Source organism: Podarcis erhardii (genome assembly GCF_964252035.2).
Source record: "Podarcis erhardii genome assembly, chromosome: 7".
Lineage (NCBI taxonomy): Eukaryota > Metazoa > Chordata > Lepidosauria > Squamata > Lacertidae > Podarcis > Podarcis erhardii.
Window position 1 is genome coordinate 61,997,604 of NC_138511.1, and position 16,832 is coordinate 62,014,435.

At 42.9% G+C, this 16,832-nt stretch overlaps 1 protein-coding gene across 1 annotated transcript in view; it reads left to right on the top strand.

Moving 5' to 3' along the window:
* Positions 1-2,234, top strand: part of COL9A2 (collagen type IX alpha 2 chain) — a gene marked incomplete at its 3' end in the record, with an annotated part of 50,940 nt that extends 48,706 nt beyond the window's left edge. The window contains exons 31-32 of the mRNA XM_081870385.1: positions 660-737; positions 2,029-2,234. Coding sequence (XP_081726511.1) covers positions 660-737; positions 2,029-2,234 — 284 coding nt within the window. The remainder of the gene's footprint in view (positions 1-659; positions 738-2,028) is intronic.
* Positions 2,235-16,832: the final 14,598 nt, after the last annotated feature.

Here is a 16,832-nt window from a genome sequence, read left to right on the forward strand (position 1 = left end):
GTGCTTAGCAATGGTTCATTCTGACATCCAAACCAGCAAAATATGGTTAGTGTTTGCCCCCCAAACCAGTATCAGAATCCCCTTGGTAAACTTTGCAAATATGACTATTTTCTCTGACATGTTCTACAGTGTTTACTGTCTTGCATAGTTTCAAGTTTTGCTAGTCATGGGGAGGGGTGGCAAGGAGCTATGTGTGGGCACTTAAACCCCATCAGATTCCAACCACCTGCTGATTTCAGCCATGAGGGCTAGAAACTTGCTCAAATTTTAAAGCTGAGATTCTGAAGAAACTGACTTCTGCACACGTTTGCACATTCTATGGGTTTTCTTTGTGGAATCGCAGCATAACTAAGCATAACTGGCAATGGGGGGGGGAGCTGAATCATGTCAGTTTCCTTTGTGATAGCTTATTGCTGATTTTAATTACCGTTGTATGTCTTCAAAAAACTTGTTTTAAACTGCCTTTTACTGATAAGTTCAATGTTTTAATTTTTGTAAACCACTTTGAGGTTTTCACTGCAACCGAGTGGTTTATAAATTTATAAGAGCTTTTCTTCAGCAAGAGCAATGCAGAATCAGCTGCTCTGCTGTCAGTCCTGGAGGGGTGTGTGCATGAAGTGTTAAAAGTCTCTCACTATTCCCCCCTTCCAATTCTACAGGAAAGAGGGGCGAGAAAGGGGAGCAGGGAGAGCCCGGCCGTGGACATCAAGGGATGCCAGGGCCACCAGGAATACCAGGTAAGGTGACTGCAGAGGCACCAAGGGCAAATCACAAACGGAAGGCTTGTCAGGGACTTCCCACATGACATCAATACAAGTTGCCTGGGGCAGTAGTGGTACATGTGGTGTGGCAGAGGTGCCTTCTGGTGCCCACTTTGCCCCTGATGGGAATGAAGCAGTAGTGAGGTTGGGGCCAGGAAACTGGTACAACCACACTGCCTTGCCCCTGCTCCCTTTAGGCCCCACAGATCTACCCCACCACATGCTCCATGGCCACTCAGCATGATCCCAGATCAATTATCGCGCCTACCTTTCAGTCCACTGTCTCTTTGAGCAGCATTGTCAAGGGTCTTGCCAACAGGCTGGCATCCCACAACCCAGCCCCCTCCCCAAAATGCCCACCCAGAAAGCGTGAGAATAAAGAGGTCACAGCAAACAGGCCCAGCATCAGAATCTAGGCTGCCATGGGTATGCCAGGGCTGACCCCGGTTGCTGTGACATCTTTTTGTTCTTATTTCTTTTAGAAACCTTTGATAGTCAGGGGCAGCCAACTGGGCATGCCCATGGCTACAGATGATCTTTTCATTATTTTTATTTTAAAGAGCATCATCCATTTCCATGGTGCTTATGGTAAAGGTGTTTAGCACCAGACTAGGAAAAGCAAACACCATTTTATTCTTACAGTCATGATGGAACTACTTTGCCTCCTTTTTCTTTTACGATTGGTAACCTGGTTTGGGTTTTTCTGTTTGCTTTAACATACCAAGAATGTGGAATCAGCTGGGAAGCATGGAAGGGCAGCGGAGAGGAGAAGAGAAATGTTAATTGTGTGCTTCACATCTGAAACAATGCACTTGGCTGCCTGATGGGTGTGTGTGTAAGACTGTTACAGGTGTGGGAAACTGTGTCCCACCAGGTGTTGGACTCGAGCTCCCATCGGCCCCAGCCAGCATGGCCACATGGGAATCTCCTTTGCTTTTCTCCCAGAGCCTTGAGGTCCACCAACTGGAGCCAAATGCAAAATAGTGTCATAGAAAGAGGCAGTGGCAGTGGATGCGGGCACTCCCAAATTCGTCTCCCTCCAGGAAATTGTTCTCAGTAGTAGAACTGAGATCACAGTTCTATCACACAAAAATCTGTCTTTGTTTCAGCAAACAAAAGTTGTTGTGATCATTAAATGGTTGGGTGCCAGAAACACTTGGTGATCTATTGCAAATCAGCCAGAGACCTACCAGTAGGTCCTGACCTACTTTTTGCCCACAAAAGGTGCACAAGCATGAACTACCCATGCCTCTTTTCATTCTTCTAGGTCTTCCAGGACACCCTGGCCAAGCCACGAATGGCAAAGAGGGAGAGCGAGGCACCCCAGGTGTTCCAGGAGAAGCCGGGCGGCCTGGTTTACCTGGCCCTCCTGGTTCTCCTGGGCTCTGTGAGGCAGCCGCTTGCCTAGGAGCCTCTGCCTACGCTTCAGCCCGCCTGACTGAACCAGGTGCTGTCAAAGGACCTTCGTACTAAATGTGGTCAGGGAAAAGTTCCGTTGCATCGAGCTGGCAAAAGCTCCACCACTGGCATTGAGGGACCAAACACACCAGGACTTGAGAGCAAAGAGACGGGGAATGGCCAATCAAAAGCTCTTATGGAGTGAGGAGGCTCTGTCTAGCTTGGGCAACAGTCCATTGCTGATGAGAAGACAAAACTTGGCCACTGTGAGTAGCCTGAATCGAGGTGAATTAAAAGGCGCCCATGGAGACTCGCAGAGATGCAAAACTTGTCTTAATAGCTTGGATTGAAATTGCACATGAAACCTCACTCGCAGAAATGCAAAACTTGTCTTAATAGCTTGGATTGAAATTGCACATGAAACCTCACTAAATGACTGTTCCTCTTTTAAATACGTAGAGGTAATTGTTGACCCCATCTCACTGACATAAAAATAAGTGTGTGTTTTGTCTAGATGGATGTTGTCAATGGTTCCAAAAGCAAAGGGGAGGGGATTTTATCCTTTATCTTGACCCCAAATCATATTATAATTTGTTGACTCTGTAGAGCAGCCTTCCCTAATCCGGTTTCCTCAGATGTTTTGGACTACAATTCCCATCAGCCCTAGACATCATGGCTGTCCTGACTGGGGCTTATGGAAGATGTAGTCCAAAAATTGAAGCCATCCTTTTGGGAGTAAGCTTCTGTAGAGTACAGACAGTGACTTCTCTCTGTTGGTGTTTGTGTGGAATAGTTCCACAGTGAGGAAAAATTGGAATTACCGCATGAATGAATTTTCTTAAAAAGTAGCATTTGATTTTTCAAAATGTAGTCTTTCATCATTCCCTACCCACCCGAGTTTTTCTTCACCTCACTATGTGTAAATAGCACAGCAAAGCTTGCTATCAGAAGAATTTAAGAACAAGCTTATCAATTGATCCCTTGATAATTCTTTAATTATTTCATTGATTCACCGGGCCCCCTTTACTCTTTCAGCCCCTTTCCTTCTAAATCTCTAATTTGTTAACTTTTTGTCACATTATATTGCATTTGCATGGAAGGATTGAACTCTCCAAATTTGTCCTCATTTCTACTTGCATTATTATTGTACTTTTTATGAGATACAATTTTTGGTTGATTATTTATCAGAGTCACCCCAAATCATCTCTACAAAGCTGTAAATCTTTGTAAAATAATGTTATTTTATAAGTACTAATTAAAAATCATTATTTTTTTCCCTCCACAAAAAATAGCTAGTCAAACAAGACAATAAAATGAAGAATGAATGCCAATTAACTTAATTGCTTCTCTGGGTTTAATAGACTTGTAAAAATTTGCTTTTCATTAGTGTGTGTTTCAATAATTATCTTTTGTGGCTAATTAATCATCCTCATGATTTATTTACTGGATCTTGCTTCTGTTCAGGAGATAAAATGGATTACTTTGGAGGACCAACCTGGCTCTGTGATCCTTTAGATACCGTATTGTCCACATTTTGTGGAAGGGCTTGAAATGTACCTAACTTTCCAAATTTGATTCAAATTCCAGTTCTGAAATGTGTTTGGTGTGTGTGTGTGCAGGGATGAATCTCAGGTTTTAATGCTAGGACTTTAGCTACATCATTTATTCTAGGGGAGAGCTATACTGGACGATGGAGAGTCATGAAATGCTGTGAAGACCAACCATTTTTTGGTGGCATAAGCTTTCATGGGCTTTTTTTATTGGTTTTAGGTAAAAGTTATACATAACAAATGCAACATTTTCAACATTAGAAAAAAGGTTCTTTCGAACCTTCAGACCTCCTTCCTTCCTTCCATGGGTTCCAAGTCTAAATCTATTATATAATCATAGTGTCCTAAATTCATGTTACTTTACAAGTGTCTTTGTATTCCTGCCAGTGATTTCAACTGTATACAGTGGCCTCTCAAATATGTTAGAAAGTTATTCCAGTCTTTTAAGAATACTTGGCCAAGGGTAGTGTTCAGTGCATCTGATGAAAGCTGGTTCACAAAAGCTTATGTCACAATAAATCTGTTAGTTGTTAAGGTGACACAAGGCTGTTTTCTCCGTAGTTTGTCACTGAATTTTTAACCAAAACTTGAAATCCCCCTACCCAAACTCTGAAGCCCTGTGTCATTCTCATTTGACAATTTATCCACTTTTAAAAAACAGTTAATTGAGGCTACCACTTCATATATCTGATAACAAATTTAGCTGTAAGATCTACAAATTTGAAATCTTACAATTCAACTTTCAAAGCAGGAGGATGTGGTTGTAGGGAATGGCAGTGTTCTTGAATTCTCCGAGGTCCTGAACAGCAGAACTGTACAGGTTATTTAAAATAGGAATCCCAAGCACTTCTTGAACTTGAGGCTCTGTGTATAAGACCATAATAAATGTTCACAGCTGTCCTCTACAGGAGCATTTGTAGTGACATTACTTTTATTTGTGGGGAAGAAATTTATTCTACCATTTCTTTATTTTAGAACAAAAACCAGAATAAGAAATGGTGTCATGGCAAATATTTCCAGTTATGCCACACCCTGTGGCAGCCATTTTGTGGCTGGTGCTGATAGAACGTCATCAAAATTCCAAGTGTGCTCATTGGCTTTAAAGATTTCGCTACTCCTGATGTACAGTTTTGAAGGACAAAACCGCTACCACAGACTACAATAGGCAGTGCCCTTCTTTCAGTATGGAAGCAATATGCCAGCTTGCACGTCTTACCAATCATAGGGTTTGGTAGGAGAGTCTGAATGCATAATAAAACCATCACAGATTTCTCATCGCTATTGCATTGTGCCCTTTTACAGAATATAAGTCCAGGTATCATTAGCTTCTGTGGGGATTGGAGAGGGACTAATAAGGAAGAAGTTGTTGCGAGACCAGCCAGTATAGCGACATGGGCATGTACCATCACTGGTGAGTCCTGTCATGTGACGCCCAGGGGACCACTTCCTTGATTCTCTGCCACCCACCTCAAGTTGGGCAAAATAGGTGGAAGTTAATTTCCAATATTATATTTGTAAGATGAAATTTAATCAAGAAATTAAGCCTCTTGCATACTAACAAGGCTCCACGATGCATCTGACAAATGGAAAAAATGAACGAAAACCCTCTTCCCCCTCCCTCCTCTTCCCCCTCGCATGCTCCATCTTTTTCATTAAGGGCCTTCATAAATATTCATTGTATAAATAGAAGATTGGATGCCATGAAAGCAGTGGGGGCCGGGGGGGGGGGAGAGAGATTGAAATCAGAGTGTTTCTGCAGGAATAAAAGGCCAGGCGACTGGCCAAACTTCAGCCCAAATAACAATAAATCATTGGCACAAGGAGGATAAGAAACAGTCCTGTCATCTTTGTCATCTCAGTCTTCAGGGTAAATCAAAAGAGAGTTAGCCAATTTTTTTTATTAAAAAAAAATTAAACAAAGACCTGCTGGTGCTTTAATTGTATTGGACACTTAGAATGAAGTGCTATGAATATTAATTAATGTGGCCAGAGGCAGCTAAACAGAAGACGTGGGAATATAACCCAAGTCAGCCCCAACCACCTGCTTAACAAGTCTACTGATTCGGAAAGAAAAACGAGTTCCCTAGTTAGCTTAATAAATTGCACATTATAATTTATATAGCAGCTCAGTGTAAGATAATGCTGTGCTGAAAGCTCTGAATTGATTTCTTTTCTTTTGGGCACATTCCCTGGGGTGAGGAACAATAAAAATTTTGTGGGGAGAGAAACCCACAATCTTTGGTGGGCTGGCCATTTCAGAGGCTGGAGGCTGAATTTTTTGATGGACATGCTCTCCACCACTCAGGACACGGGTGGCACTGTGGGTTAAACCACAGGGCCTAGGACTTGCCAATCAGAAGTTCGGCGGTTCGAATCCCCGTGACGGGGTGAGCTCCCATTGCTCGGTCCCTGCTCCTGCCCACCTAGTAGTTTGAAAGCACGTCAAAGTGCAAGTAGATCAATAGGTACCACTCCGGCGGGAAGGTAAACGGTGTTTCCGTGCGCTGCTCTGGTTCGCCAGAAGTGGCTTAGTCATGCTGGCCACATGACGCAGAAGCTGTACGCCGGCTCCCTCGGCCAATAAAGCGAGATGAGCACTGCAACCCCAGAGTCGGCCATGACTGGACCTAATGGTCAGGGGTGCCTTTACGTTTACCTCCACCCCAACTTTTTTTTCCACCAAGGGTTCCACTGAGGGCAACCAGGGTCCGCCCCTGCCCCCCAGCTGCAAAAAAACCCCCAAATGTACCTGACCGGATGCTGCATTGTCACTGCTTTTCTGCAGAGACATTGTGGGGTGAGATAGCCCCAGACAATGCTTGGAGCACCACATTTATAGGATGCCTGCAGACCATCAGTGTTTTGTGCGAGGGACTCAGCACAGACCATCAATTTAAGTTTGTGCAATTCGCTTTAAAAAAAAAGAATGGGACTTTTTGAAGTTAGGGAAGTGACAGGAAAATGCATGGAGAAGTCTGGGGTAAATGGATGATTCACAAGAAGACACACAAACACCCCAAAGCCAAATCAGGATGAATGCTCATTGCCATATAACGGCCCAGCAATGAAGAAGAAAGACTATTCAACAAATACCAGGCAGCATCTAACCTTGGAATGAACACTCAGTATACAGGTCATCTCACGGAGCCCATAGAGAAGAAGGGGCAAAGGGGAGGCCTGTGCTGCTGCATCTTGCCAACCTTTCCTCAAAAAAGTGCCTCCCCACTTTTGCTGCTATAGAATGGTGATTTTAAATTGGCACTTTCAGCCTGTTAGGGCAATCAGTTCGTAAGTGCAGTTGTCGTCATTTGTCTGTCTGTTTCAAATATTAACCTACCGCTTACTGTTCAGGACTACCAAGTGGTTCAGGAGGCTCTCTGCTTCAAGCTTGCTGTCATTTGTGGAGGCTGGGGATGAAAAGCAGGAAGGGTACATGCCAGAGGGGCATTGTTCCTTCCTTCCCTCTCTCGCTTGCATGCATGAAGATTGCGCTTACAACCTGAGTGTACGAATAATGCTTTGGTGTGTGATGCACTTGGCAGAGTAACTGTAGGAGCATAAGATGAGCCTGGCTGTTGCATCAGGCCAGAGACCCATCTAGCCCAATAGTTTCTTCTCATAGTGGCTAATTTGGTGTCTATGAGAAGCCCAAAAGAAAGACCTGAGCACAGCAGAAGGTATTCAAACTTAGGGACTCTGGCAGCCAGAGCCTGGTGCCTCAGCCTCTATGCTGCTGTGGAAGCTTGTTAGAAGAGGAAGTTGCTGATCTACTCCTAGCTAGAACACAGAAAGCTGTCCTATACCAAATCAAATCATTTGCCCATCTAGTTCAATATTTTCTACACTGACAGGCAGCAATTTGCAGAGTTTCCAGCAGGATTCTTTCCCATATCATCCTGAACAGAGGGGCATGGTTTGAATCTCAGACCATCTGCAAGAAAAGAATAGGTTCTGCTCCTGCACTACAGCCCAGCCCCAAACAGACAAGTTTTAATGTTTGCAGTCATTGGTTTCTCTCTCTCTTTTTCTTCCTTTCTTTCTTCCTTCCTTCCTTCCTTTCTTTCGTTCTTTCGTTCTTTCACCAGGGGGCACTGTTTGCTTTCCAAAGATGAACTGCAAAGCATAAGAGTTTGTGTGGCATGAAAAATAAAAAGACCAAGATCAGACTGGTTGAGTGAACAGAGCACTAGTAAAATGGGGGAAGGGAGCAAGGTGTACGAGTGCCCCTGAAATTCTCCCACTTTCAGATTAGATTGCTGCTCAAAGATTCTCAAATATCGACACCGCGTGGGTTATGGACAGGTCTTTAAATCGGAGACCTGCTTTCAGTAGCAGAGTATATCAAAGTGGGAAAGACATACACAAACAGTCCAGCCGATGAACATAAGAATGTCTTTGCTGTTTCAGGCTACAGATACGTCTAGCCCAGCTTTCTGCTTCTAACAGTGGACAGCTAGATGTTGTTGGGAGTTCATAAGCAGGGCCTAAGGAGGGTGGTGGCCACCCCCTGGGTGTTGTGACAACCCCAAACGTTTGTATGGATCTGAAGCTACTTAGCTTACTGAGATGTAACCCACAGGTAGAGCCTGTGCTTTCAGTATAGAAGGTCCTGGTTCAGTATTTGGCATTGCAAGCAAAAGGATCAGGTGGCAGATGATGAGGCCTCACAGAGTAGGCAGTGAAGGCTATGTGCTTTGTAGGCAGATGATATCATTTTACTGAGACTGAGCAGGTCTGGGTCTGGTCAGTGCTTGGATGAGAGGCTGTATGGGAGCCACATTTACACTGCCTTGGGTGTTGGGGTGGAAGAAAGGTGGGATATACATATGCAACGGGATAAACATAAATAAACAAAATTGTGAAAGTAAATAGTGTGTAGAATGAGATGAGGAAGAGAATTAGGCAGGGATGCAACGGAGCAATTTTGGAGATAAGTGTGGAACCAGTTTGACAAGCTGTCATATAGTGTATCCATAAAAGAGGAGCAATATAAATTGCTCTTCAGATGGTACCTAACGCATAGCACTAGAAAGATTAAATAGACTCTACAGGGCTAATTATTTTAAATGCTGAGAGTGCCAAGCTGATTGTGCTCACTTTCGTCATATGTGGTGGGGCTGTTGGACTGCTACATGTTACTGGAGAACAATTTTTCAATGTATGCCAGACATCATGGACATTACAATAGGAGCTACTTTTTTTTGCTGGTCCTGTTCAGTGTCATTGGAAAGAAATGAGGTGGAGAAGACTGTAATATTTTTAGTTTTATCTTATTAATGGCTGCAAAAATCATGCAGGCAAGAAAATGGAAGGACCGGAATTTACCACCCGTTTGGGAATGGCTAATGAAATGTGTTGAACTGGCAACGATGGATAAACTAACAGATGCAATTCAGAAAAGAGAAGGCACGAAATGGATTTCAATAGCTGCAGAGAGATGGAACTGTTTGGAGGATTATTGGAATGAGCTATACAGAAACGAGATTAGAAATATTTTTGATTATTTAGCTTATGTATTTGACTATCTGACTTCTGTTCATCCGCCTATCATAAGCTACCACTTATAAATGAATAAATTGTCCAATGGGTGGTTAACCTATAGCTCTTCAGGTGTTGTTGGACTCCAACTCCCATCAGCCTCAGCCACCATGAGGGATGATGTGAGTTGTAGTCCAGCAGCATTGGGTCTCTTGGCAGCCTCTGCTATAAGACATGACTCTTATAAGTGTCCTCAGTAAAGCTGAAATAAAACAGATCAAGGCACCGGATCCTTATGAAGAAAGGCAAAATGCTTTGGAGCATTTTGCTGAAGAAGGCAGGAAAAGGATTAAGGGGGGAACCTGATTGACATTTATAAAATTGCACATGGGCCAGAGGAATTGGAGAGATTTCTTCTCTCCCTCCCAACTCCCACTTCATGATAAGAACATCTAGTCCAGCATCCTGTTCTACAGTGGCCAGCCAGATGCCTGCAGAAAATTTGCAAGCAGAACGCAAGCACAAGAGCCCTGTCCCCTCTTGTGGCTTCCAGCAACTCGTATTCCTAAGCACACCCATCGTGCCAATCAGCTATTGATATTTTTATCCTCCATGAATTCATCCAGTTCTCTTTCAAGGCCATTCAAGTTGGTGGCCATCACTACATCTTGTGGCAGAGTATTCCATAGTTTAACCAAAGTGTTGCATGAAGAAGTCTTTTCTTTTATGTCATTGGATGTCCATGAGTTCTAGTGTTATATCGGGGGGGGGGGGGAGAGAGAGCTTTAGCCTATATACTTTCTCCATACCATTCATAATTTTATAAACTTACGCTGCAACCTTTGTGGGGGAGTCACCTGTTGATGATTTCGGTTTTCCTTTTCTGGACCTTTGATACCATAACTAGTATGGAGGATGGGAGAGATCACTTGATGAAACTGACTGCCTGCAGCTTCAAGAGAGACCAAAGCATGTCCTCCTTCATGCAATGCAGAATTAACTTAAGGAATCCACTTCAGATGCCTGGGAGGATGTTTGTGTTCATAGACCCTCCCAGGCTTAACAAAATGCATGGCAGAGAAAGAAGGAGTAGGAGAAAACCCTTCCACAAGCTTATGATTAATGAAAATGCAAAGCTTACCCTTTGGAGGCCTGGCCCAATCTTCAGAGGCCCCAGCTCATGGAAGGCTACCGAGCTGATATGATTAAAGAGCTTTCCCCACAACTTTAACAAGGCATTGATTTGGAAGGACAGTGCCTGAGCAGATTAAGAAAGATTATGTTTTAATTAAAGTAGCTGCCGAGGCCTCAATGTCTTTCTTCCTTTCCCTTTGCCAGTGCATGTCTTAGCTTGGCTTGAGTCACTTCACTGATGCAGACCAAATGGGACTCGCCAAACCTTGATATTGCAGGGATATCCCAGGATGCAAAAGGACCCAGCTGATATCTTCCACTGCCCTCGTCTTCGAGGTTTCCCTTTTCGTTCTTGGATTTGCAGCTGCTGACTGAACTCAGGCATCAGACTCATTCAGCACAGAGCTGAAATGGGCCACGAGAAAGGCATGTTGTGGAGCACTGAGAGCTTTCTTTTTTTAAAAAATTCTTTTTATTGAGTTTCATTCTTCACATACCCACAAAAAAGTAAAACACAGAACATTGAATAAAAGGTAAAAGGGCACCATCACAAAAAGAAAAAAGGGGATAGGTCAAAAAAATAAAAAATAAAAATTAGACCAATACATATCACACACTATCTGACTTCCTTCCCTTCTGATTTCGGATTTCTAATTTTTAAAATATCACTTTTACCACTGATATTGGTTATTAGTTATTAACGACTGGACTAAATTCATGGCATATATAGAAGCTAATTTTAAAAACATACCAACTATAGCAGGTCTATTATAAAACTTCTGATGTACAAACTAATGAGCACTGAGAGCTTTCAAGCTCTGGAATGACATTGACCCTCTCACCCAGGCTCACGTTAGGAGGAACATTAATTACCTGAAGGTTGTACACAGTGTGTGGGACTTTCCTCTGAGTAAACTTGCATATAAAGCACTCGGAGTCTCTCTTCTTCCAGAGTTCCACAATCTGTCTGGAAAAGATTCAGGTAGGTAGCTGTGTTGGTATGACACAGTCTAAATAAATAAAAAATGGTCCAGTAGCACCTTAGAGACCAGCTAAGTTTGTGCTGAGCTCCTGGACAATTTTTTATTTATTTTGTCTGGAAAATATCGAAGAACATTTAACCAAACAAAGGAGGCAGATCCAGCCCACACATTAGCCTTGGTGAGGCAGTTGCCTCAGGCAGCAGACTGGTGACAGCTGGGAGGCCTAGCAGATCTAGGCCCCCCAAGGGACATGTGGCCCCATCACCTCCAGTACAGAACCTAAAGGATTAACAGTCTGTTGGGAGTGATCTTCCTGCCCTGGATTACAGTTTTCTTCCAATTCCCTTCTCTCTCTCTCTCTCTCTCTCTCTCTCTCTGTGTGTGTGCACGCGCTCATGATTATTAATTATTTCTGTACTCTCTCTTGAAAGCCATAGGAACTGGGGATGCTGAAGTGTTCTGTAATTAAAGGCACCCAGTTGTGAGCATTTACCAGCAGGGGGGTGTTCCAGGACGGGTGGCAGGCTGCAGTTTGCATTGGCAGAAGCCCCACACTCCATCCACTTCATGTTCAGACATGTTTTGACTCAAGGGGCTGTGGATGCAATGGTCTTCTTTCTGGGGCACCAGGCAAAATAATTGCTTCCTGCTTCGCACACAGAAATACAAAAAGAGCCCTGTTTCGTTTCTTTTCTTGGAACAACCAGAAGGAAAAGAAGAAAGGGGGGGAGGGCAGCGGATGCCATTGTAATGCATACCAATGCTCAAAGACTTATCAGGACATCATTGTATCCATGTCTCAGGGCCTGAGCTAGACATTGTTGTTGTTATAAATTTTCAAAAAAAAAATATTGTACAAAATTCTGCAAAACACAGTGTTATCAAACAGGATCTGATGGCAGTATACACAGTCCATATACAATGACAAATCACTGTTGAACAAATACGGGCATGAAAGCAAATAAGGTAAGTGAATGCGTGGAAGGTAGCAACTAAAACTGTATATACCACAGTCATAATGGTTAGACAAAACAACAGCCCTATTACACCAAGGGAAAGTAATTGGAATATTCAAATGCCCAAAGTCATTCTATATCAACCATATTCGTCTGTAGGCTGTGGGTAGGGGAGGGATGTGTGTCTATTTATGGAATCCTATCTCACTGAAAAATTCCCTGCAGAATGAAAATCATCAAGTGCGGGAGAAAGGACCAGCCCACCTTTCCTCCTGACATGCTAGTCCTTTAATTTTAATTGTGGAGTTTTCAAATATGCACCCCAGCTGCAGCCTCAAATATTATATTCCAGAGCCTGTGTATATGGGGGGGGGGGGAGTGAGGGTCTGGCTGTGCTCCCACCCTATACACATTCATTAGAAAATCTGAACACATTCTAATAAACACGCATGTAGTCAGGAGAAGAAGCCTGTTGTTGTTTTCCACACTCTGGGGGACTGCAGGGAGGTTGGGAAAAACTTTAGCATTTTCTTTATGCTGTGAAGAGGTCCTGGGGGAGAGAAATGAAAGCAAACTGCAAAAAGGCCCACAAATAGCAACTGAATCCACTGACAGTTGTGTTGCTCTAACTGCTAGACAAGCCTCCCCCAACCAGATTTTGGGAGCTACAGTTCCTGGCCTGCCACCCATACTGACGGGCTGATGGGAACTGCTAGATGCAACCAGGTTAAGGAAGGCTGCACTTGCCAGGGCATCCAACAAAGGCTTTGTGTAGCCAATGAAGGGCTTGTGTAGATCCATACAAAGTTGTTGCATTCCATTATATAAAGATGGGGTGTTCAGCTCAACTTTTAACACAGGGAAAGCTGCATCCACCCCCTCAAAAACAAAACAAAACAAATAAAAACAATATTCCAGTCAATTCTCTCCATAACAGTCTTTTACTGAGCTCAAACACACACATAGACACACACAATTTTAAAATTTAAATGACTGTTAGCTGAACTTGCTGCTGACCGTGTGGACTGCATCACATCATATTGCCTGTTACATTCAATTTAGGAGTGGGTTGTCTTTTCTTCTTCTCCTCCATTTCTGTAATGAGAAGCTGGGAGAGAAATGAGACCGTCACGCCTCAGCTTCTTAAATTGGAAATGCATTTTTAAATGTTTTGCCTTCCTGGCTGGGTTGCATTTATTCTCATCAAATGTGCAGCATAGCTACCTTTCAGCCCAGGGTTTCCTAGAGTTCAGGAGTGGAATCTGGGACACTGATAAACAGTGAGACTTTTGTGTTGGGTCTTAGATCTGTCCCTGTCCCCCCCTCCCCCCTTTTTAAAAAAGCAAAACAAAAAAGAAAAAGAAAAAGTTTTTTTTTTATTTACATTGACAACACTTATACAGTGGTACCTCAGATTAAGTACTTAATTCGTTCCGGAGGTCCGTTCTTAACCTGAAACTGTTCTTAACCTGAAGCACCACTTTAGCTAATGGGGCCTCCTGCTGCTGCCGCGTCGCCGCCACGTGATTTCTGTTCTCATCCTGAAGCAAAGTTCTTAACCCGAGGTACTATTTCTGGGTTAGCGGAGTCTGTAACCTGAAGCGTCTGTAACCTGAAGTGTATGTAACCCGAGATACCACTGTATACTGCTTCATGTATGAAATTTTCCAAGTACTGTACAGAGTTAATAAAATTGTAGAATAAAAAGACGTGGGGGGGGCATGTCTATATTTTATTTCTGTTATATTTGGTTCTTATCTGAGCCTCCACCAGAAGCCCAACTTGAATGACAAGGTAGCTGTCTCTCCCCGCACCCGCCATACACACCTGAGTGATGGTTAAACTACCTTATTTATTCAAATTGACAATGCCAGCAACAACAAAAATGTAGCATAGACAAGGATATCCCAAAGTTCTTTCCACCCAGGGTCTAGATGTGCAAACGAAAGTCTACATCCTGTCGCCTTACTCTTTGTTAATGCAAGGAGGTGTTTGGTGAGTTGGTATCCCTCACTCGCTTTTCCACGATGAAAAAGAAGAAGAAGGGTTATGAATATAGTGGTCCAGTTTGTGGCAGAAGTAGGGTCCAGCAATTCTTCTGCTCCAACTGAGAGTTGTGATAACTGATCCAGCTAACAGGATTGGAAAAAAACATTATCCTGGCTGAAAGTGTCTTTTCCTGGTTGAAAAATTGTCTCAGAACATGTGGTTCCCCATAGAGGACCAAGCACTGGAGCAATACTCCACACATTTATGGGAATTTAAAGCCAATGAAAGCTGGCATCCCACCTCAGATGGAAAGGGGTTGGACCAATGCCAAACCAAGTTCCATGTAAGTGGAATCACAGTAACCAATCAGAAATTTACTTAGAGGATCATTCCACCTTCTTAATAGTTTCGAACTTCCTTTACAAAAAAGATAGCTGGGCTACTGCAAAGGGGGGGGGGGAGAGAAAAAGAGGGACTAAATTGGGAAAGTGGATTGGAGATAAAACCAAGGATATTTGTTCCCAAGCACTCTAGATGGTGCTAGTGGTCTATATCAATATAGAGGACTTATTTAAAGTTCTACCTTTTAGTCCCTTTGTGGATCAGAAGAGTATAGAATTTTCCATAAAGGATTCTGGGAATAGGGTCAGTTTTCCAGAACAGAGTGGCAAACCTACTTCAGATACATTGATTATTAAGAAGTTGTAGTTTAAACTAATCTTAGAAAACAGTCGGGTACCTACACCCTTGTGTGAATTAATTGAAACAAAGCATGTTTTCTATCTTACTCGTAATCCTGTACTCAAAACAAAGACGAAAAGTCAGTTTGATCAATTTTTTTACTTTTTAATGATGCAATCATTATGTCAGCTGCTACTGTAGTGCATCAGAGTATAGAATCCTGTCTGACCGCCGTAGTGTATGATGCAATCATTACATCAGCAGCTACAGTATTTCATCAGCTTTTGATTCGACCGCTGTTTGAGATGGATGTGACACCTAGGAAATGTACGAAGATCGTACCTCTGCACGAACACACAGCTAAGACATATCGAGAGATTGCTTCAGTGCTTGGTGTGAGTTTAGCAACTGTCAGCCGTGTCATCAAGTTTCGGATCGGTTTCTCCTAGACATAAAGGAAAGTGTGGTTGTAAGAAGAAAACCACTCCTAGAGATGATGCTTTCTTGCTTCGGCAAAGCAAAAAGGATCCCCGCAAGATGAGTAACACACTGAATATGGATTGGAAGGAGAAAGGAATCCAAATCAGTTCCTCTACAGTTCGCAGGCGCCTTATTGCAGTCAGACAAAAACCCAGAAGACCTGTCAATAAACAGCTTTTAACCAAAAGAAAGAAAGAAAGAAAGAAAGACAGAAAAGTGGTATACATGGGCAAAAAAGTACAAGGAATGGATGAAAGACCAGTGGAGAAAAGAATTTGTGGGCTATATGCAAAAGTTGCCTCCATGCTGTAGACTGTACAGCTTTGGAGAAGCTCATTCAGGCGCTGATTCAAGTGTGGTACAGGGATCCGAAAATCAACAGTGAATGTCTGAAACTAGTAGACGCCATGCCAAACCGTGTTCAAATGCTGCTTAAAAATAGCAGTGGTCATATCCGTTACTAATGTACGTATATGTGAGTTTTGTACATGTACATGTGAATTTTGTACAATAAACTACTAAATTCATTGTTTGTTTCAATTAATTTGCACAAGGCTGTATAGGGAAAACAAACAAAAAACCTTTCAACAACTTAGTTTGATTTCCTTCCTTCCTTCCTTCCTTCCCTCCCTCCCAGGGAAGTTTAGATAAAATAAAGAAACATCTGGAGGGCCACAGGTTTCACACTCCTGGTGTAGCAAGTAAAGTCATTTTCTCAGTCAAACTAACCTCACAGGTCATTGTGGGGATGAAATGGAATGACTCCCCATAGATGCCAGCTTGCTCTCCTTGGAGGATGAGAAAGGAGAGGATCTAAATGGGAGAGAGGAACTAAGTTGCCCAGTATCCTTGCAGCCATTCACCCTCTCCAGCTGTTTGCCCTTGTCCTCCGCCAACGTGACTTGGGCAGTGGTTGTTGATACCTGATATCACTGACTTGTATCTTTCTTGACTTTATAGGCTTAATGATGCAGGACCCCATGTCTTTCTTAACTGGACCTTAACTGTTCACCTTTTTGCCCTTGAGTTTGTGATTGTTTGAATTAATTCATGTTCTCCAAGAGACAGATTGAATATTGCTTCATAGCCAAGGATGTAATCAGATTTGATCCATGCACCTGGAAAGTGATATGCTCAGCATCCCTGGAGGGCATTAGAACATCCTGACGTGAGGCAGCGATGGCCTGATTTGAGCCTGAGTCTATCAGCTGTGGCTTAGCCCCCAAGCGTATGTTCAGTGTTAGAGCTCTGCTCTCTAGTTTATGATATGAGAATGAGTTTCAAGGAAACCAGAGAGGTGTGGGATTTTAAAATAATATGTACAATAATAATTATTTTTCGAAACTCTACTAGAGAGCAATACACCTAATGCACAGAGTACATGCTTGACAACAGATAATTGAAACAGAGCAAAGAATGCAA